Here is a 22,452-nt window from a genome sequence, read left to right as displayed (position 1 = left end):
AGCCTCTCGGTCCCGTCCCTCACTGAGTGAGTCTGGAGACAGGAACCTCTCAGTCCTGTCCCTCACTGAGGGGAGCCTGGAGACAGGAGCCTCTCGGTCCCGTCCCTCACTGAGCGAGTCTGGTGACAGGAGCCTCTCGGTCCTGTCCCTCACTGAGTGAGTCTGGAGACAGGAGCCTCTCGGTCCTGTCCCTCACTGAGTGAGTCTGGAGACAGGAGCCTCTCGGTCCTGTCCCTCACCCAGGGGAATCTGGAGACAGGAGCCTCTCGGTCCCGTCCCTCACTGAGTGAGTCTGGAGACAGGAGCCTCTCGGTCCCGTCCCTCACTGAGTGAGTCTGGAGACAGGAGCCTCTCAGTCCTGTCCCTCACTGAGGGGAGTCTGGAGACAGGAGTCTCTCGGTCCTGTCCCTCACCGAGTGAGTCTGGAGACAGGAGCCTCTCAGTCCTGTCCCTCACTGAGTGAGTCTGGAGACAGGAGCCTCTCAGTCCTGTCCCTCACTGAGGGGAGTCTGCCAAATTTGCGATTGACTGGAGAGATTGTTTCGTGATGTATGACTGTGAGGAGTCTGCATGAGAGCATTCGATGCCCAGTTAATAATATTCACGCTGCGTCACCTTCTCCTTATCAAGTGTTGCAGACATCAGTTCCCTTTCAACACTAAACTGGTCGGTTTTGAAATCCGTCACACCAGGATTCAACCAACTGAAAGAAAAATCATCCGACAGAACTCCAGCAATCCTGTCTTTGAAACTCAAAGCACTTCCATTTGATTCAGCATCAGAGTGAGCTTTACTCTGTATCTAACCCCGTGCTGTACCTGCCCTGGGAGTGTTTGATGGGACAGTGTAGAGTGAGCTTTACTCTGTATCTAACCCCGTGCTGTACCTGCCCTGGGAGTGTTTGATGGGACAGTGTAGAGGGAGCTTTACTCTGTATCTAACCCCGTGCTGTACCTGCCCTGGGAGTGTTTGATGGGACAGTGTAGAGGGAGCTTTACTCTGTATCTAACCCCGTGCTGTACCTGCCCTGGGAGTGTTTGATGGGACAGTGCAGAGGGAGCTTTACTCTGTATCTAACCCCGTGCTGTACCTGCCCTGGGAGTGTTTGATGGGACAGTGTAGAGGGAGCTTTACTCTGTATCTAACCCGTGCTGTACCTGCCCTGGGAGTGTTTGATGGGACAGTGTAGAGGGAGCTTTACTCTGTATCTAACCCGTGCTGTACCTGCCCTGGGAGTGTTTGATGGGACAGTGTAGAGGGAGCTTTACTCTGTATCTAACCCCGTGCTGTACCTGCCCTGGGAGTGTTTGATGGGACAGTGTAGAGGGAGCTTTACTCTGTATCTAACCCCGTGCTGTACCTGCCCTGGGAGTGTTTGATGGGACAGTGTAGAGGGAGCTTTACTCTGTATCTAACCCGTGCTGTACCTGCCCTGGGAGTGTTTGATGGGACAGTGTAGAGGGAGCTTTACTCTGTATCTAACCCCGTGCTGTACCTGCCCTGGGAGTGTTTGATGGGACAGTGTAGAGGGAGCTTTACTCTGTATCTAAACCCGTGCTGTGCCTGCCCTGGGAGTGTTTGATGGGACAGTGTAGAGGGAGCATTACTCTGTATCTAACCCCGTGCTGTACCTGCCCTGGGAGTGTTTGATGGGACAGTGTAGAGGGAGCTTCACTCTGTATCTAACCCCGTGCTGTACCTGCCCTGGGAGTGTTTGATGGGACAGTGTAGAGGGAGCTTTACTCTGTATCTAACCCGTGCTGTACCTGCCCTGGGAGTGTTTGATGGGACAGTGTAGAGGGAGCTTTACTCTGTATCTAACCCGTGCTGTACCTGCCCTGGGAGTGTTTGATGGGACAGTGTAGAGGGAGCTTTACTCTGTATCTAACCCCGTGCTGTACCTGCCCTGGGAGTGTTTGATGGGACAGTGTAGAGGGAGCTTTACTCTGTATCTAACCCGTGCTGTACCTGCCCTGGGAGTGTTTGATGGGACAGTGTAGAGGGAGCTTTACTCTGTATCTAACCCCGTGCTGTACCTGCCCTGGGAGTGTTTGATGGGACAGTGTAGAGGGAGCTTTACTCTGTATCTAACCCGTGCTGTACCTGCCCTGGGAGTGTTTGATGGGACAGTGTAGAGGGAGCTTCACTCTGTATCTAACCCCGTGCTGTACCTGCCCTGGGAGTGTTTGATGGGACAGTGTAGAGGGAGCTTTACTCTGTATCTAACCCCGTGCTGTACCTGCCCTGGGAGTGTTTGATGGGACAGTGTAGAGGGAGCTTTACTCTGTATCTAACCCCGTGCTGTACCTGCCCTGGGAGTGTTTGATGGGACAGTGTAGAGGGAGCTTTACTCTGTATCTAACCCCGTGCTGTACCTGCCCTGGGAGTGTTTGATGGGACAGTGTAGAGGGAGCTTTACTCTGTATCTAACCCCGTGCTGTACCTGCCCTGGGAGTGTTTGATGGGACAGTGTAGAGGGAGCTTTACTCTGTATCTAACCCGTGCTGTACCTGCCCTGGGAGTGTTTGATGGGACAGTGTAGAGGGAGCTTTACTCTGTATCTAACCCGGTGCTGTACCTGCCCTGGGAGTGTTTGATGGGACAGTGTAGAGGGAGCTTTACTCTGTATCTAACCCCGTGCTGTACCTGCCCTGGGAGTGTTTGATGGGACAGTGTAGAGGGAGCTTTACTCTGTATCTAACCCGTGCTGTACCTGCCCTGGGAGTGTTTGATGGGACAGTGTAGAGGGAGCTTTACTCTGTATCTAACCCCGTGCTGTACCTGCCCTGGGAGTGTTTGATGGGACAGTGTAGAGGGAGCTTTACTCTGTATCTAACCCCGTGCTGTACCTGCCCTGGGAGTGTTTGATGGGGACAGTGTAGAGGGAGCTTTACTCTGTATCTAACCCGTGCTGTACCTGCCCTGGGAGTGTTTGATGGGACAGTGTAGAGGGAGCTTTACTCTGTATCTAACCCGTGCTGTACCTGTCCTGGGAGTGTTTGACGGGACAGTGTAGAGGGAGCTTTACTCTGTATCTAACCCCGTGCTGTACCTGCCCTGGGAGTGTTTGATGGGACAGTGTAGAGGGAGCTTCACTCTGTATCTAACCCCGTGCTGTACCTGCCCTGGGAGTGTTTGATGGGACAGTGTAGAGGGAGCTTTACTCTGTATCTAACCCGTGCTGTACCTGTCCTGGGAGTGTTTGACGGGACAGTGTAGAGGGAGCTTTACTCTGTATCTAACCCCGTGCTGTACCTGCCCTGGGAGTGTTTGATGGGACAGTGTAGAGGGAGCTTTACTCTGTATCTAACCCGTGCTGTACCTGCCCTGGGAGTGTTTGATGGGACAGTGCAGAGGGAGCTTTACTCTGTATCTAACCCGTGCTGTACCTGCCCTGGGAGTGTTTGATGGGACAGTGTAGAGGGAGCTTTACTCTGTATCTAACCCGTGCTGTACCTGCCCTGAGTGTTTGATGGGACAGTGTAGAGGGAGCTTTACTCTGTATCTAACCCCGTGCTGTACCTGCCCTGGGAGTGTTTGATGGGACAGTGTAGAGGGAGCTTTACTCTGTATCTAACCCGTGCTGTCCCTGCCCTGGGAGTGTTTGATGAGACAGTGTCGAGGGAGCTTTACTCTGTATCTAACCCCGTGCTGTACCTGCCCTGGGAGTGTTTGATGGGACAGTGTAGAGGGAGCTTTACTCTGTATCTAACCCCGTGCTGTACCTGCCCTGGGAGTGTTTGATGGGACAGTGTAGAGGGAGCTTTACTCTGTATCTAACCCGTGCTGTACCTGCCCTGGGAGTGTTTGATGGGACAGTGTACAGGGAGCTTTACTCTGTATCTAACCCCGTGCTGTACCTGCCCTGGGAGTGTTTGATGGGACAGTGTAGAGGGAGCTTTACTCTGTATCTAACCCCGTGCTGTACCTGCCCTGGGAGTGTTTGATGGGACAGTGTAGAGGGAGCTTTACTCTGTATCTAACCCGTGCTGTACGTGCCCTGGGAGTGTTTGATGGGACAGTGTAGATGGAGCTTTACTCTGTATCTAACCCCGTGCTGTACCTGCCCTGGGAGTGTTTGATGGGACAGTGTAGAGAGAGCTTTACTCTGTATCTAACCCCGTGCTGTACCTGCCCTGGGAGTGTTTGATGGGACAGTGTAGAGGGAGCTTTACTCTGTATTTAACCCCGTGCTGTACCTGCCCTGGGAGTGTTTGATGGGACAGTGTAGAGGGAGCTTTACTCTGTATCTAACCTGTGCTGTACCTGCCCTGGGAGAGTTTGATGGGACAGTGTAGAGGGAGCTTTACTCTGTATCTAACCCGTGCTGTACCTGCCCTGGGAGTGTTTGATGGGACAGTGTAGAGGGAGCTTTACTCTGTATCTAACCCCGTGCTGTACCTGCCCTGGGAGTGTTTGATGGGAAAGTGCAGAGGGAGCTTTACTCTGTATCTAACCCCGTGCTGTACCTGCCCTGGGAGTGTTTGATGGGACAGTGTAGAGGGAGCTTTACTCTGTATCTAACCCGTGCTGTACCTGCCCTGGGAGTGTTTGATGGGACAGTGTAGAGGGAGCTTTACTCTGTATCTAACCCGTGCTGTACCTGCCCTGGGAGTGTTTGATGGGACAGTGTAGAGAGAGCTTTACTCTGTATCTAACCCGTGCTGTACCTGTCCTGGGTGTGTTTGATGGGACAGTGTAGAGGGAGCTTTACTCTGTATCTAACCCCATGCTGTACCTGCCCTGGGAGTTTTTGATGGGACAGTGTAGAGGGAGCTTTACTCTGTATCTAACCCCATGCTGTACCTGCCCTGGGAGTGTTTGATGGGACAGTGTAGAGGGAGCTTTACTCTGTATCTAACCCCGTGCTGCACCTGCCCTGGGAGTGTTTGATGGGACAGTGTAGAGGGAGCTTTACTCTGTATCTAACCCCGTGCTGTACCTGCCCTGGGAGTGTTTGATGGCACAGTGTAGAGGGAGCTTTACTCTGTATCTAACCCCGTGCTGTACCTGCCCTGGGAGTGTTTGATGGGACAGTGTAGAGGGAGCTTTACTCTGTATCTAACCCCGTGCTGTACCTGCCCTGGGAGTGTTTGATGGGACAGTGTAGAGGGAGCTTTACTCTGTATCTAACCCGTGCTGTACCTGCCCTGGGAGTGTTTGATGGGACAGTGTAGAGGGAGCTTTACTCTGTATCTAACCCCGTGCTGTACCTGCCCTGGGAGTGTTTGATGGGGACAGTGTAGAGGGAGCTTTACTCTGTATCTAACCCGTGCTGTACCTGCCCTGGGAGTGCTTGATGGGACAGTGTAGAGGGAGCTTTACTCTGTATCTAACCCGTGCTGTACCTGTCCTGGGAGTGTTTGACGGGACAGTGTAGAGGGAGCTTTACTCTGTATCTAACCCCGTGCTGTACCTGCCCTGGGAGTGTTTGATGGGACAGTGTAGAGGGAGCTTCACTCTGTATCTAACCCCGTGCTGTACCTGCCCTGGGAGTGTTTGATGGGACAGTGTAGAGGGAGCTTTACTCTGTATCTAACCCGTGCTGTACCTGTCCTGGGAGTGTTTGACGGGACAGTGTAGAGGGAGCTTTACTCTGTATCTAACCCCGTGCTGTACCTGCCCTGGGAGTGTTTGATGGGACAGTGTAGAGGGAGCTTTACTCTGTATCTAACCCGTGCTGTACCTGCCCTGGGAGTGTTTGATGGGACAGTGCAGAGGGAGCTTTACTCTGTATCTAACCCGTGCTGTACCTGCCCTGGGAGTGTTTGATGGGACAGTGTAGAGGGAGCTTTACTCTGTATCTAACCCGTGCTGTACCTGCCCTGAGTGTTTGATGGGACAGTGTAGAGGGAGCTTTACTCTGTATCTAACCCCGTGCTGTACCTGCCCTGGGAGTGTTTGATGGGACAGTGTAGAGGGAGCTTTACTCTGTATCTCACCCGTGCTGTCCCTGCCCTGGGAGTGTTTGATGAGACAGTGTCGAGGGAGCTTTACTCTGTATCTAACCCCGTGCTGTACCTGCCCTGGGAGTGTTTGATGGGACAGTGTAGAGGGAGCTTTACTCTGTATCTAACCCCGTGCTGTACCTGCCCTGGGAGTGTTTGATGGGACAGTGTAGAGGGAGCTTTACTCTGTATCTAACCCGTGCTGTACCTGCCCTGGGAGTGTTTGATGGGACAGTGTACAGGGAGCTTTACTCTGTATCTAACCCCGTGCTGTACCTGCCCTGGGAGTGTTTGATGGGACAGTGTAGAGGGAGCTTTACTCTGTATCTAACCCCGTGCTGTACCTGCCCTGGGAGTGTTTGATGGGACAGTGTAGAGGGAGCTTTACTCTGTATCTAACCCGTGCTGTACGTGCCCTGGGAGTGTTTGATGGGACAGTGTAGATGGAGCTTTACTCTGTATCTAACCCCGTGCTGTACCTGCCCTGGGAGTGTTTGATGGGACAGTGTAGAGAGAGCTTTACTCTGTATCTAACCCCGTGCTGTACCTGCCCTGGGAGTGTTTGATGGGACAGTGTAGAGGGAGCTTTACTCTGTATTTAACCCCGTGCTGTACCTGCCCTGGGAGTGTTTGATGGGACAGTGTAGAGGGAGCTTTACTCTGTATCTAACCTGTGCTGTACCTGCCCTGGGAGAGTTTGATGGGACAGTGTAGAGGGAGCTTTACTCTGTATCTAACCCGTGCTGTACCTGCCCTGGGAGTGTTTGATGGGACAGTGTAGAGGGAGCTTTACTCTGTATCTAACCCCGTGCTGTACCTGCCCTGGGAGTGTTTGATGGGAAAGTGCAGAGGGAGCTTTACTCTGTATCTAACCCCGTGCTGTACCTGCCCTGGGAGTGTTTGATGGGACAGTGTAGAGGGAGCTTTACTCTGTATCTAACCCGTGCTGTACCTGCCCTGGGAGTGTTTGATGGGACAGTGTAGAGGGAGCTTTACTCTGTATCTAACCCGTGCTGTACCTGCCCTGGGAGTGTTTGATGGGACAGTGTAGAGAGAGCTTTACTCTGTATCTAACCCGTGCTGTACCTGTCCTGGGTGTGTTTGATGGGACAGTGTAGAGGGAGCTTTACTCTGTATCTAACCCCATGCTGTACCTGCCCTGGGAGTTTTTGATGGGACAGTGTAGAGGGAGCTTTACTCTGTATCTAACCCCATGCTGTACCTGCCCTGGGAGTGTTTGATGGGACAGTGTAGAGGGAGCTTTACTCTGTATCTAACCCCGTGCTGCACCTGCCCTGGGAGTGTTTGATGGGACAGTGTAGAGGGAGCTTTACTCTGTATCTAACCCCGTGCTGTACCTGCCCTGGGAGTGTTTGATGGGACAGTGTAGAGGAAGCTTTACTCTGTATCTAACCCGTGCTGTACCTGCCCTGGGAGTGTTTGATGGGACAGTGTAGAGAGAGCTTTACTCTGTATCTAACCCGTGCTGTACCTGTCCTGGGTGTGTTTGATGGGACAGTGTAGAGGGAGCTTTACTCTGTATCTAACCCCATGCTGTACCTGCCCTGGGAGTGTTTGATGGGACAGTGTAGAGGGAGCTTTACTCTGTATCTAACCCCATGCTGTACCTGCCCTGGGAGTGTTTGATGGGACAGTGTAGAGGGAGCTTTACTCTGTATCTAACTGCTGTACCTGCCCTGGGAGTGTTTGATGGGACAGTGTAGAGGGAGCTTTACTCTGTATCTAACCCCGTGCTGTACCTGCCCTGGGAGTGTTTGATGGGACAGTGTAGAGGGAGCTTTACTCTGTATCTAACCCCGTGCTGTAACTGCCCTGGGAGTGTTTGATGGCACAGTGTAGAGGGAGCTTTACTCTGTATCTAACCCCGTGCTGTACCTGCCCTGGGAGTGTTTGATGGGACAGTGCAGAGGGAGCTTTACTCTGTATCTAACCCGTGCTGTACCTGCCCTGGGAGTGTTTGATGGGACAGTGTAGAGGTAGCTTTACTCTGTATCTAACCCGTGCTGTACCTGCCCTGGGAGTGTTTGATGGGACAGTGTAGAGGGAGCTTTACTCTGTATCTAACCCCGTGCTGTACCTACCCTGGGAGTGTTTGATGGGACAGTTTAGAGGGAGCTTTACTCTGTATCTAACCCGTGCTGTACCTACCCTGGGAGTGTTTGATGGGACAGTTTAGAGGGAGCTTTACTCTGTATCTAACCCCGTGCTGTACCTGCCCTGGGAGTGTTTGATGGGACAGTGTAGAGGGAGCTTTACTCTGTATCTAACCCGTGCTGTACCTGCCCTGGGAGTGTTTGATGGGACAGTGTAGAGGGAGCTTTACTCTGTATCTAACCCCGTGCTGTACCTGCCCTGGGAGTGTTTGATGGGACAGTGTAGAGGGAGCTTTACTCTGTATCTAACCCGTGCTGTCCCTGCCCTGGGAGTGTTTGATGAGACAGTGTCGAGGGAGCTTTACTCTGTATCTAACCCCGTGCTGTACCTGCCCTGGGAGTGTTTGATGGGACAGTGTAGAGGGAGCTTTACTCTGTATCTAACCCCGTGCTGTACCTGCCCTGGGAGTGTTTGATGGGACAGTGTAGAGGGAGCTTTACTCTGTATCTAACCCGTGCTGTACCTGCCCTGGGAGTGTTTGATGGGACAGTGTACAGGGAGCTTTACTCTGTATCTAACCCCGTGCTGTACCTGCCCTGGGAGTGTTTGATGGGACAGTGTAGAGGGAGCTTTACTCTGTATCTAACCCCGTGCTGTACCTGCCCTGGGAGTGTTTGATGGGACAGTGTAGAGGGAGCTTTACTCTGTATCTAACCCGTGCTGTACCTGCCCTGGGAGTGTTTGATGGGACAGTGTAGATGGAGCTTTACTCTGTATCTAACCCCGTGCTGTACCTGCCCTGGGAGTGTTTGATGGGACAGTGTAGAGAGAGCTTTACTCTGTATCTAACCCCGTGCTGTACCTGCCCTGGGAGTGTTTGATGGGACAGTGTAGAGGGAGCTTTACTCTGTATTTAACCCCGTGCTGTACCTGCCCTGGGAGTGTTTGATGGGACAGTGTAGAGGGAGCTTTACTCTGTATCTAACCTGTGCTGTACCTGCCCTGGGAGAGTTTGATGGGACAGTGTAGAGGGAGCTTTACTCTGTATCTAACCCGTGCTGTACCTGCCCTGGGAGTGTTTGATGGGACAGTGTAGAGGGAGCTTTACTCTGTATCTAACCCCGTGCTGTACCTGCCCTGGGAGTGTTTGATGGGAAAGTGCAGAGGGAGCTTTACTCTGTATCTAACCCCGTGCTGTACCTGCCCTGGGAGTGTTTGATGGGACAGTGTAGAGGGAGCTTTACTCTGTATCTAACCCGTGCTGTACCTGCCCTGGGAGTGTTTGATGGGACAGTGTAGAGGGAGCTTTACTCTGTATCTAACCCGTGCTGTACCTGCCCTGGGAGTGTTTGATGGGACAGTGTAGAGAGAGCTTTACTCTGTATCTAACCCGTGCTGTACCTGTCCTGGGTGTGTTTGATGGGACAGTGTAGAGGGAGCTTTACTCTGTATCTAACCCCATGCTGTACCTGCCCTGGGAGTGTTTGATGGGACAGTGTAGAGGGAGCTTTACTCTGTATCTAACCCCATGCTGTACCTGCCCTGGGAGTGTTTGATGGGACAGTGTAGAGGGAGCTTTACTCTGTATCTAACCCCGTGCTGCACCTGCCCTGGGAGTGTTTGATGGGACAGTGTAGAGGGAGCTTTACTCTGTATCTAACCCCGTGCTGTACCTGCCCTGGGAGTGTTTGATGGGACAGTGTAGAGGAAGCTTTACTCTGTATCTAACCCGTGCTGTACCTGCCCTGGGAGTGTTTGATGGGACAGTGTAGAGGGAGCTTTACTCTGTATCTAACCCCGTGCTGTACCTGCCCTGGGAGTGTTTGATGGGACAGTGTAGAGGGAGCTTTACTCTGTATCTAACCCCGTGCTGTAACTGCCCTGGGAATGTTTGATGGCACAGTGTAGAGGGAGCTTTACTCTGTATCTAACCCCGTGCTGTACCTGCCCTGGGAGTGTTTGATGGGACAGTGCAGAGGGAGCTTTACTCTGTATCTAACCCGTGCTGTACCTGCCCTGGGAGTGTTTGATGGGACAGTGTAGAGGTAGCTTTACTCTGTATCTAACCCGTGCTGTACCTGCCCTGGGAGTGTTTGATGGGACAGTGTAGAGGGAGCTTTACTCTGTATCTAACCCCGTGCTGTACCTACCCTGGGAGTGTTTGATGGGACAGTTTAGAGGGAGCTTTACTCTGTATCTAACCCGTGCTGTACCTACCCTGGGAGTGTTTGATGGGACAGTTTAGAGGGAGCTTTACTCTGTATCTAACCCCGTGCTGTACCTGCCCTGGGAGTGTTTGATGGGACAGTGTAGAGGGAGCTTTACTCTGTATCTAACCCGTGCTGTACCTGCCCTGGGAGTGTTTGATGGGACAGTGCAGAGGGAGCTTTACTCTGTATCTAACCCGTGCTGTACCTGCCCTGGGAGTGTTTGATGGGACAGTGTAGAGGGAGCTTTACTCTGTATCTAACCCGTGCTGTACCTGCCCTGAGTGTTTGATGGGACAGTGTAGAGGGAGCTTTACTCTGTATCTAACCCCGTGCTGTACCTGCCCTGGGAGTGTTTGATGGGACAGTGTAGAGGGAGCTTTACTCTGTATCTAACCCGTGCTGTCCCTGCCCTGGGAGTGTTTGATGAGACAGTGTCGAGGGAGCTTTACTCTGTATCTAACACCGTGCTGTACCTGCCCTGGGAGTGTTTGATGGGACAGTGTAGAGGGAGCTTTACTCTGTATCTAACCCGTGCTGTACCTGCCCTGGGAGTGTTTGATGGGACAGTGTACAGGGAGCTTTACTCTGTATCTAACCCCGTGCTGTACCTGCCCTGGGAGTGTTTGATGGGACAGTGTAGAGGGAGCTTTACTCTGTATCTAACCCCGTGCTGTACCTGCCCTGGGAGTGTTTGATGGGACAGTGTAGAGGGAGCTTTACTCTGTATCTAACCCGTGCTGTACCTGCCCTGGGAGTGTTTGATGGGACAGTGTAGAGAGAGCTTTACTCTGTATCTAACCCCGTGCTGTACCTGCCCTGGGAGTGTTTGATGGGACAGTGTAGAGGGAGCTTTACTCTGTATTTAACCCCGTGCTGTACCTGCCCTGGGAGTGTTTGATGGGACAGTGTAGAGGGAGCTTTACTCTGTATCTAACCTGTGCTGTACCTGCCCTGGGAGAGTTTGATGGGACAGTGTAGAGGGAGCTTTACTCTGTATCTAACCCGTGCTGTACCTGCCCTGGGAGTGTTTGATGGGACAGTGTAGAGGGAGCTTTACTCTGTATCTAACCCCGTGCTGTACCTGCCCTGGGAGTGTTTGATGGGAAAGTGCAGAGGGAGCTTTACTCTGTATCTAACCCCGTGCTGTACCTGCCCTGGGAGTGTTTGATGGGACAGTGTAGAGGGAGCTTTACTCTGTATCTAACCCGTGCTGTACCTGCCCTGGGAGTGTTTGATGGGACAGTGTAGAGGGAGCTTTACTCTGTATCTAACCCGTGCTGTACCTGCCCTGGGAGTGTTTGATGGGACAGTGTAGAGAGAGCTTTACTCTGTATCTAACCCGTGCTGTACCTGTCCTGGGTGTGTTTGATGGGACAGTGTAGAGGGAGCTTTACTCTGTATCTAACCCCATGCTGTACCTGCCCTGGGAGTGTTTGATGGGACAGTGTAGAGGGAGCTTTACTCTGTATCTAACCCCATGCTGTACCTGCCCTGGGAGTGTTTGATGGGACAGTGTAGAGGGAGCTTTACTCTGTATCTAACCCCGTGCTGCACCTGCCCTGGGAGTGTTTGATGGGACAGTGTAGAGGGAGCTTTACTCTGTATCTAACCCCGTGCTGTACCTGCCCTGGGAGTGTTTGATGGGACAGTGTAGAGGAAGCTTTACTCTGTATCTAACCCGTGCTGTACCTGCCCTGGGAGTGTTTGATGGGACAGTGTAGAGAGAGCTTTACTCTGTATCTAACCCGTGCTGTACCTGTCCTGGGTGTGTTTGATGGGACAGTGTAGAGGGAGCTTTACTCTGTATCTAACCCCATGCTGTACCTGCCCTGGGAGTGTTTGATGGGACAGTGTAGAGGGAGCTTTACTCTGTATCTAACCCCATGCTGTACCTGCCCTGGGAGTGTTTGATGGGACAGTGTAGAGGGAGCTTTACTCTGTATCTAACCCGTGCTGTACCTGCCCTGGGAGTGTTTGATGGGACAGTGTAGAGGGAGCTTTACTCTGTATCTAACCCCGTGCTGTACCTGCCCTGGGAGTGTTTGATGGGACAGTGTAGAGGGAGCTTTACTCTGTATCTAACCCCGTGCTGTACCTGCCCTGGGAGTGTTTGATGGCACAGTGTAGAGGGAGCTTTACTCTGTATCTAACCCCGTGCTGTACCTGCCCTGGGAGTGTTTGATGGGACAGTGTAGAGGGAGCTTTACTCTGTATCTAACCCCATGCTGTACCTGCCCTGGGAGTGTTTGATGGGACAGTGTAGAGGGAGCTTTACTCTGTATCTAACCCGTGCTGTACCTGCCCTGGGAGTGTTTGATGGGACAGTGTAGAGGGAGCTTTACTCTGTATCTAACCCCGTGCTGTACCTGCCCTGGGAGTGTTTGATGGGACAGTGTAGAGGGAGCTTTACTCTGTATCTAACCCCGTGCTGTACCTGCCCTGGGAGTGTTTGATGGCACAGTGTAGAGGGAGCTTTACTCTGTATCTAACCCCGTGCTGTACCTGCCCTGGGAGTGTTTGATGGGACAGTGTAGAGGGAGCTTTACTCTGTATCTAACCCCGTGCTGTACCTGCCCTGGGAGTGTTTGATGGGACAGTGTAGAGGGAGCTTTACTCTGTATCTAACCCGTGCTGTACCTGCCCTGGGAGTGTTTGATGGGACAGTGCAGAGGGAACTTTACTCTGTATCCCAAGCCATCTCTCTCACCAACAGGCACCTGGGACCCCCCGGGCACTGCCCTCTGTTAACACAACCGATTTCGGTGGAATCTTCGACTCGGCAAGGCAGTTTCCCAGTGGCGATTCTGTACCTTCCACTCCGAGTAGGTTTTTCACCCAGAATCGTAACGCAACGATCAGCACAGACTGGCTGAAGAAGGGTGATGGTACTTGGGACGTTCCTTGATCCGTGTGTGTTGGCCTCAGTACCCTCTGCCCGCACGCAGCACCAGCACCCCCCCGCCACCCGTCACCCTCCTCTGGTGTGGTGGTGTGGAAGATCACTGGGATCGCCTGGTGTCCTGTGGCCTATAGCCACCCCACTCCCGTCGACCGATGATAGAGCGCCATTTCGCCACCTACTTCTGCATCTTTCTCCTCCGCAGACACCCCGTACGTCGAGATACAATCGTCGAAAACTGTGCCAGAGGAAGGCGAGGAGTTTATGCTACGCTGTATCGGCAGAGGAAATCCAGAGTGAGTACCCCAGTGCAGAGAAGGGCTTACTCTGTATCTAACCCCATGCTGTACCTGCCCTGGGAGTGTTTGATGGGACAGTGTAGAGGGAGCTTTACTCTGTATCTAACCCGTGCTGTACCTGCCCTGGGAGTCTTTGATGGGACAGTGTAGAGGGAGCTTTACTCTGTATCTAACCTCGTGCTGTCCCTGCCCTGAGAGTGTTTGATGGGACAGTGTAGAGGGAGCTTTACTCTGTATCTAACCTCGTGCTGTACCTGCCCTGGGAGTGTTTGATGGGACAGTGTAGAGGGAGCTTTACTCTGTATCTAACCCCGTGCTGTACCTGCCCTGGGAGTGTTTGATGGGACAGTGTAGAGAGAGGCTTACTCTATATCTAACCCCGTGCTGTACCTGCCCTGGGAGTGTTTGATGGGACAGTGTAGAGGGAGCTTTACTCTGTATCTAACCCCGTGCTGTACCTGCCCTGGGAGTGTTTGATGGGACAGTGTAGAGGGAGCTTTACTCTGTATCTAACCCCGTGCTGTACCTGCCCTGGGAGTGTTTGATGGGACAGTGTAGAGAGAGGCTTACTCTGTATCTAACCCGTGCTGTACCTGCCCTGGGAGTGTTTGATGGGACAGTGCAGAGAGAGGCTTACTCTGTATCTAACCTCGTGCTGTACCTGCCCTGGGAGTGTTTGATGGGACAATGTAGAGAGAGCTTTACTCTGTATCTAACCCCGTGCTGTACCTGCCCTGGGAGTGTTTGATGGGGACAGTGTAGAGGGAGCTTTACTCTGCATCTAACCCGTGCTGTACCTGCCCTGGGAGTGTTTGATGGGACAGTGTAGAGGGAGGTTTACTCTGTATCTAACCTCGTGCTGTACCTGCCCTGGGAGTGTATGATGGGACAGTGTAGAGGGAGCTTTACTCTGTATCTAACCCATGCTGTTCCTGCCCTGGGAGTGTTTGATGGGACAGTGTAGAGGGAGCTTTACTCTGTATCTAACCCCATGCTGTACCTGCCCTGGGAGTGTTTGATGGGACAGTGTAGAGGGAGCTTTACTCTGTATCTAACCCGTGCTGTACCTGCCCTGGGAGTGTTTGATGGGACAGTGTAGAGGGAGCTTTACTCTGTATCTAACCCGTGCTGTACCTGCCCTGCGAGTGTTTGATGGGACAGTGTAGAGGGAGCTTAACTCTGTATCTAACCCGTGCTGTACCTGCCCTGGGAGTGTTTGATGGGACAGTGTAGAGGGAGCTTTACTCTATATCTAACCCCGTGCTGTACCTGCCCTGGGAGTGTTTGATGGGACAGTGTAGAGGGAGCTTTACTCTGTATCTAACCCCGTGCTGTACCTGCCCTGGGAGTGTTTGATGGGACAGTGTAGAGGGAGCTTTACTCTGTGTCTAACCCGTGCTGTACCTGCCCTGGGAGTGTTTGATGGGACAGTGTAGAGGGAGCTTTACTCTGTATCTAACCCGTGCTGTACCTGCCCTGGGAGTGTTTGATGGGACAGTGTAGAGGGAGCTTTACTCTGTATCTAACCCCGTGCTGTACCTGCCCTGGGAGTGTTTGATGGGACAGTGCAGAGGGAGCTATACTCTGTATCTAACCCGTGCTGTACCTACCCCGGGAGTGTTTGATGGGACAGTGTAGAGGGAGCTTTACTCTGTATCTAACCCATGCTGTACCTGCCCTGGGAGTGTTTGATGGGACAGTGTAGAGGGAGCTTTACTCTGTATCTAACCCGTACTGCACCTGCCCTGGGAGTGTTTGATGGGACAGTGTAGAGGGAGCTTTACTCTGTATCTATCCCGTGCTGTACCTGCCCTGGGAGTGTTTGATGGGGACAGTGTAGAGGGAGCTTTACTATGTATCTAACCCGTGCTGTACCTGCCCTGGGAGTATTTGATGGGACAGAGTAGAGGGAGCTTTACTCTGTATCTAACCCGTGCTGTACCTGCCCTGGGAGTGTTTGATGGGACAGTGTAGAGGGAGCTTTACTCTGTATCGAACCCCATGCTGTACCTGCCCTGGGAGTGTTTGATGGGACAGTGTAGAGGGAGCTTTACTCTGTATCTAACCCCGTGCTGTACCTGCCCTGGGAGTGTTTGATGGGACAGTGTAGAGGGAGCTTTACTCTGTATCTAACCCGTGCTGTACCTGCCCTGGGAGTGTTTGATGGGACAGTGTAGAGGGAGCTTTACTCTGTATCTAACCCCGTGCTGTACCTGCCCTGGGAGTGTTTGATGGGACAGTGTAGAGGGAGCTTTACTCTATATCTAATCCCGTGCTGTACCTGCCCTGGGAGTGTTTGATGGGACAGTGTAGAGGGAGCTTTACTCTGTATCTAACCCGTGCTGTACCTGCCCTGGGAGTGTTTGATGGGACAGTGTAGAGGGAGCTTTACTCTGTATCTAACCCCGTGCTGTACCTGCGCTGGGAGTGTTTGATGGGACAGTGTAGAGGGAGCTTTACTCTGTATCTAATCCCGTGCTGTACCTGCCCTGGGAGTGTTTGATGGGACAGTGTAGAGGGAGCTTTACTCTGTATCTAACCCGTGCTGTACCTGCCCTGGGAGTGTTTGATGGGACAGTGTAGAGGGAGCTTTACTCTGTATCTAACCCAGTACTGTACCTGCCCTGGGAGAGTTTGATGGGACAGTGTAGAGGGAGCTTTACTCTGTATCTAACCTGTGTTGGGAGTGTTCGGGATGGTGTAGAGGGAACTCTTCTTGATCTGATTGCTCCCCTGTCTTGTATTACAGACCCACTCGCTTCTCCTGGACCCGGTTTAATGGGGATTTCTCTGAACGAGCAATTCCTAAGAGCGAGAACTTGACCTTCACCTATCTGAACAAGAGCGATGCTGGGACCTATCGGTGCTCTTCCAGCAATAGCTTTGGCACGGGTTTTAAGAATTACTCGCTGACTGTTCATGGTGAGGTTCGCGGTTGGCGGGGCGAGGGGGCGGAGCGAGATCCCAGCGCTCCCACTGGCCTGGAAGGCTTATTTAAGAGTATGAGAGATAGGAGCAGGATATGTGCAGAGAAAAAGATTGGTGAAGTCAAGCGTAGGTCCCTTGCAGTCAGAATCAGGTTAATTTATAATGGGGTACAAAGAAGTGGCTGACCAATTAAATACACACTTTGGTTCTGTCTTCACAAAGGAGGACACAAATAACCTCCCAGAAATGTCGGGGAACATAGGGTCTGATGAGAGGGAGGAACTGAATGAAATCAGCATTTGTAGGGAAATGGTGTTAGGGAAATTGACAGGATTGAAGGCCAATAAATCCCCAGGGCCTGATAATCTACATCCCAGGGTACTTAAGGAAGTGGCCCTAGAAATAGTAGATGCATTGCTGGAAATCTTCCAGAACTCGATAGACTCTGGAACAGTTCCCATGGATTGGAGGGTAGCTAATGTTACCCCACTATTCAAAAAAGGTGGTAGAGAGAAAACGGGGAATTACAGACCGGTAAGCCTGACATCGGTAGTGGGGAAAATGCTAGAGTCCATTATAAAAGATGTAATAGCAGAGCACTTGGAAAACAGTGACAGGATCGGACAAAGTCAACATGGATTTACAAAAGGTGAATCGTGCTTGACTAATCTACTGGAATTTTTTGAGGATGTAACTGGTAGAATAGATAAGGGAGAACCAGTGGATGTGGTGTATTTGGACTTTCAGAAGGCTTTCGATAAGGTCCCGCATAAGAGATTAGCGTGTAAAGTTAAAGCACATGGGTTTGGGGGTAAGGTACTGACTTGGATAGAGAACTGGTTGGCAGACAGGAAGCAAAGAGTTGGAATAAACGGGTCTTTTTCCGAGTGGCAGGCAGTGACTAGTGGGGTACCGCAGCGATCAGTGCTCGGACCCCAGTTATTCACAATATATATTAATGATGTAGACGAGGGAACTAGATGTAATATCTCCAAGTTTGCAGACGACACACAGCTGGGTGGGCGTGTGTGCTGTGAGGAGGATGCCGAGAAACTCCAGTATGATTTGGACAGGTTGGGTGATTGGGCAGATGCATGGCAGATGCAGTATAATGTGGATAAATGTGAGGTTATCCACTTTGGTGGCAAAAACAGGAAGGCAGATTATTATCTGAACGGCAATAGATTGGGAGAAGGGGAAGTGCAACGAGACCTGTGTGTCCTTGTGCACCAGTCGCTGAAGGTAAGCATGCAGGTGCAGCAGGCGGTTAAGAAGGCAAATGGTATGTTGGCCTTCGTAGCGAGAGGGTTCGAGTACAGGAACAAGGATGTCTTGCTGCAGTTGTACAGGGCCTTGGTGAGACCACACCTTGAGTATTGTGTGCAGTTTTGGTCACCTTATCTGAGGAAGGACGTTCTTGCCATGGAGGGAGTGCAGCGAAGATTCACCAGGCTGATACCTGGGATGGCAGGAATGACGTATGAGGAGAGATTGGGTCGATTGGGCTTATATTCGCCAGAGTTTAGAAGAGTGAGAGGGGATCTCATTGAAACTTGTAAATTTCTAACAGGACTGGACAGACTAGATGCAAGGAGGCTGTTCCCAATGGCGGGGGAGTCCAGAACCAGGGGTCACAGTCTAAGGATAAGGGGTAGGCCATTTAGGACAGAGATGAGGAGGAATTTCTTCACCCAGAGGGCGGTGAACCTGTGGAATTCTCTACCACAGAAAGCAGTAGAGGCCAATTCATTAAATATATTCAAGAAGGAGTTAGATATATTCCTTAAGGCTAAAGGGATCAAGGGATATGGGGAGAAGGCAGGGACAGGGTACTAAATTTGGATGATCAGCCATGATCTCATTAAATGGCAGAGCAGGCTCGAGGGGCCGAATGGCCTGCTCCTGCTCCTATCTTCTATGTTTCTATGAATGGCGGAGCAGGCTCGAGGGTCCGCATGAACTCCTCCTGCTCCAAGTTCTCATTTCGTTCTGATTGGGTCCAACACTGCGTCCCATTTTGAAGCATAGCAATTTCCCTAAGATAGCCGATTCTCTCACATAATTGGTCCACGGGTTTAGGGGGGATGAATGGACCCCAGCTGGAGTATTGTGTCCAATTCTGGGCATCGCACTTTAGGAAGGATGTGAAGACTTTGGAGAGGGTGCAGAGGAGATTGTCCAGAATGGTACCAGGGATGAGGGACTTCAGTTACGTGGAGAGACTGGAGAAGCTGGGGTTGTTCTCCTTAGAGCAGAGAAGGTTAAGGGGAGATTGACCAGAATGGTACCAGGGCTGAGGGACTTCAGTTATGTGGAGAGACTGGAGAAGCTGGGATTGTTCTCCTTAGACCAGAGAAGATTAAGGGAAGATTGACCAGAATGGTACCAGGGATGAGTGACTTCAGTTACGTGGAGAGGCTGGAGAAGCTGGGGTTGTTCTCCTTAGAGCAGATAGGGTTAAGGGGAGATTGACCAGAATGGTACCAGGGCTGAGGGACTTCAGTTACGTGGAGAGACTGGAGAAGCTGGGGTTGTTCTCCTTAGAGCAGAGAAGGTTAAGGAGGAGATTGATCAGAATGGTACCGGGGATGAGGGACTTCAGTTACGTGGAGAGACTGGAGAAGCTGGGATTGTTCTCCTTGGAGCAGAGAAGGTTAAGGGGAGATTGACCAGAATGGTACCAGGGATGAGGGACTTCAGTGACGTGGAGAGACTGGAGAAGCTGGGGTTGTTCTCTTTAGACCAGAGAAGGTTAAGGGGAGATTGACCAGAATGGTACCAGGGATGAGGGACTTCAGTTATGTGGAGAGACTGGAGAAGCTGGGGTTGTTCTCTTTAGACCAGAGAAGGTTAAGGGGAGATTGACCCAAATGGTCCCAGGGATGAGGGACTTCAGTTACGTGGAGAGACTGGAGAAGCTGGGGTTGTTCTCCTTGGAGCAGAGAAGGTTAAGAGGAGATTGACCAGAGTGGTGCCAGGGATGAGGGACTTCAGTGATGTGGAGAGACTGGAGAAGCTGGGGTTGTTCTCCTTGGAGCAGAGAAGGTTAAGAGGAGATTGACCAGAATGGTACCAGGGATGAGGGACTTCAGTTATGTGGAGAGACTGGAGAAGCTGGGGTTCTTCTCTTTAGACCAGAGAAGGTTAAGGGGAGATTGACCCAAATGGTCCCAGGGATGAGGGACTTCAGTTATCTGGAGAAGCTGGGGTTGTTCTCTTTGGAGCAGAGAAGGTTAAGAGGAGATTGACCAGAATGGTACCAGGGATGAGGGACTTCAGTTATGTGGAGAGACTGGAGAAGCTGGGGTTCTTCTCCTTAGACCAGAGAAGGTTAAGGGGAGATTGACCCAAATGGTACCAGGGATGAGGGACTTCGGTTACGTGGAGAGGCTGGAGAAGCTGGGATTGTTTTCCTTAGAGCAGAGAAGGTTAAGGGGAGTTTGACCAGAATGGAACCGGGGATGAGGGACTTCAGTTACGTGGAGAGACTGGAGAAGCTGGGGTTGTTCTCCTTAGTGCAGAGAAGGTTAAGGGGAGATTGACCAGAATGGTACCAGGGATGAGGGACTTCAGTTATGTGGAGAGACTGGAGAAGCTGGGGTTGTTCTCCTTAGAGCAGAGAAGGTTAAGAGGAGATTTGATAGAGGTGTTCAAAATCAGGAAGGGTTTAGATGGAGTAAATAAGGAGAAATTGTTCCCATTGGGGGAAGGGTCGGTAACCAGAGGACACAGATTGAAGCCGGTGGGCAAAAGAACCAGAGGGGGAGATGAGGAAAAACTTTTTCACTCAGCGAGTGGTTAGGATCTGGAATGCTTTGCCTGATAGGGTGGAGGAGGCCAACTCAATAGGAGCGTTCCAAAGGGACCTGGATAAATACTGGAAGGGGAAAAGATCGCAGGGATATGGGGAGTGAGCAGGGGGAGTGAGACTGACTGGGTCGCTCTTCGAGAGAGACAGCGCAGACTCGATGGGCCGAATGGCCTCCTCCTGTGCTGGATCTTTCGGTGATGCGAGGAGTGAGCCAGTCGGATGAGGGGGCTTGACATCCATTGTGCGCTCACAGGGCGCTGTGAGACCCCTTTGACCCCCGCACCTCCCCACCCTGGTTTGACATCGTCTTCTCAACACGGAGCCGCACCCCCCCCTCCCAGAAACGACCGATGTTACAACTGTTCATGTTTCTTTTTAGGTTGATGTACCTCTGTTTGTGTGTATGTTGTTGTTTACGTTATCGTCCCATCTCACTGTGCTCGCTCGAACGCTTTGGTCTTCCGCAGACGCCCCGCCCACCGTGCCTGCCGCCCCTCCCTCCGCCTTCACCGCCGCGTCTCCGCCGGGCAACGGTACGTTTACACGTGACTCCCGTCACTCCTCCTGCAACCCCCTCCCTCCTCTCCCTCCCTCCCCCAGGCCCTTGCTCTAGCTATGCGGCGTCTAGATTAGTCCACACTGGCTGAGGGAGGAACCGTTGGGTGGAGATGGGAAGGTTGGGGACAGCTCATTGGCTGGGCGAAATTGGCTCCTGCTGGTGATTGGCTCTGTTGTGGAGTATTGTAAACCAACACTCGACGCAAGGTTTTTAGATCGATAGTCAAGTCGTCTTTATCACACCGACGGGGAGACAGCCTGTTCTGTCTTTAGCCAGACTTCTCCAACTTGTTACAGCAGGCACTATATTTTTATACATTACAACACACATGTCCAGCTCATTCAAAATCAATTCCTGCCACCCGATTGGACCTTGGCCCGCATGCATCTTCCCTGATTGGTTGCCTATGCCGCGTTACATTATTATCGGAAAAGTATATGTCCGCTATCCCACAAGTTGTTGGTGCTTCTAAGCCTGTTGTTTATGCCGGATGGGGTCTCACCAACATTGTACCTCTTGACACATTGTCCTCCTTTCCTGCCTCTCTCGGCCTCTTTACTTCCAACTCATTGTTTTACTTCCCTGCCAAAGCAGAACTTACATCCTCTTAGGCCTCTTACGGTTTCCAACATCCGGCTATTTGCAATTGTCTCCAAGTCACACAGCTTGCAATTGTTAATCATTCGAACACTGCAGCTTAAGTTATCTCAACTGCCAGTTCAGCAACTTAGAAAAAGCTTACTACTGCAAAGGCCTATTAGATTATTGTCTTTATTACTCCATCCACTGTTTCCCCTCCCCCCAACCTCCCTCCAATCTTCAGGGCAATCCGGTTGGAGGGAGGGCCATCAGCCAATCAAAGGACAGAGAGCCAGGCGACCAATCTCATTGGTGGCTCGTCCCGTCTCCACGGCAACGACCTGGGGATTGCTTTTGCACTGGGGTAGAGATTCTGTAGATGGGCTCTGCTCGCTGAGATTACAGAACCTTGGTCCAGCAATCAAGAGGGAGCGACAGGAAGGAACAGGGGCAACACTGAGGGATAGAGGACTCCCCTTACTTTCATTTATCTCTTTCACCCTTGGGACATTTGATGGGACAGTGTAGAGGGGGCTTCACTCTGTAACTAACCCCGTGCTGTACCTGCCCTGGGAGTGTTTGATGGGACAGTGTAGAGGGAGCTTTACTCTGTATCTAACCCCGTGCTGTACCTGCCCTGGGAGTGTTTGATGGGAGAGTGTAGAGGGAGCTTTACTCTGTATCTAACCGGGCTGTACCTGCCCTGGGAGTGTTTGATGGGACAGTGTAGAGGGAGCTTTACTCTGTATCTAACCCGTGCTGTACCTGCCCTGGGAGTGTTTGATGGGACAGTGTAGAGGGAGCTTTACTCTGTATCTAACCCGTGCTGTACCTGCCCTGGGAGTGTTTGATGGGACAGTGTAGAGGGAGCTTTACTCTGTATCTAACCCGTGCTGTACCTGCCCTGGAGTGTTTGATGGGACAGTGTAGAGGGAGCTTTACTCTGTATCTAACCCGTGCTGTACCTGCCCTGGGAGTGTTTGATGGGACAGTGTAGAGGGAGCTTTACTCTGTATCTAACCCTGTGCTGTACCTGCCCTGGGAGTGTTTGATGGGACAGTGTAGAGGGAGCTTTACTCTGTATCTAACCCGTGCTGTACCTGC

General features: G+C 51.8%; 1 protein-coding gene across 1 annotated transcript in view; it reads left to right on the top strand.

Annotated features, from left to right (window-relative positions):
- Positions 1 to 22,117, top strand: part of LOC147087071 (cell adhesion molecule 3-like) — a 49,646-nt gene extending 27,529 nt beyond the window's left edge. Inside the window, exons 6-8 of the mRNA XM_085978031.1 lie at positions 13,378 to 13,468; positions 16,221 to 16,393; positions 20,678 to 22,117. Of these exons, the coding sequence (XP_085834157.1) occupies positions 13,378 to 13,468; positions 16,221 to 16,393; positions 20,678 to 20,823 (410 nt within the window). The 3' untranslated portion in view covers positions 20,824 to 22,117. The remainder of the gene's footprint in view (positions 1 to 13,377; positions 13,469 to 16,220; positions 16,394 to 20,677) is intronic.
- The last annotated feature ends 335 nt before the right edge of the window (positions 22,118 to 22,452 follow it).

Source organism: Somniosus microcephalus, unplaced genomic scaffold (assembly GCF_052327205.1).
Source record: "Somniosus microcephalus isolate GS21.2 unplaced genomic scaffold, FLI_Smic_1.0 unresolved_chr6, whole genome shotgun sequence".
NCBI lineage: Eukaryota > Metazoa > Chordata > Chondrichthyes > Squaliformes > Somniosidae > Somniosus > Somniosus microcephalus.
This window is presented reverse-complemented; position numbering and strand designations above follow the sequence as displayed.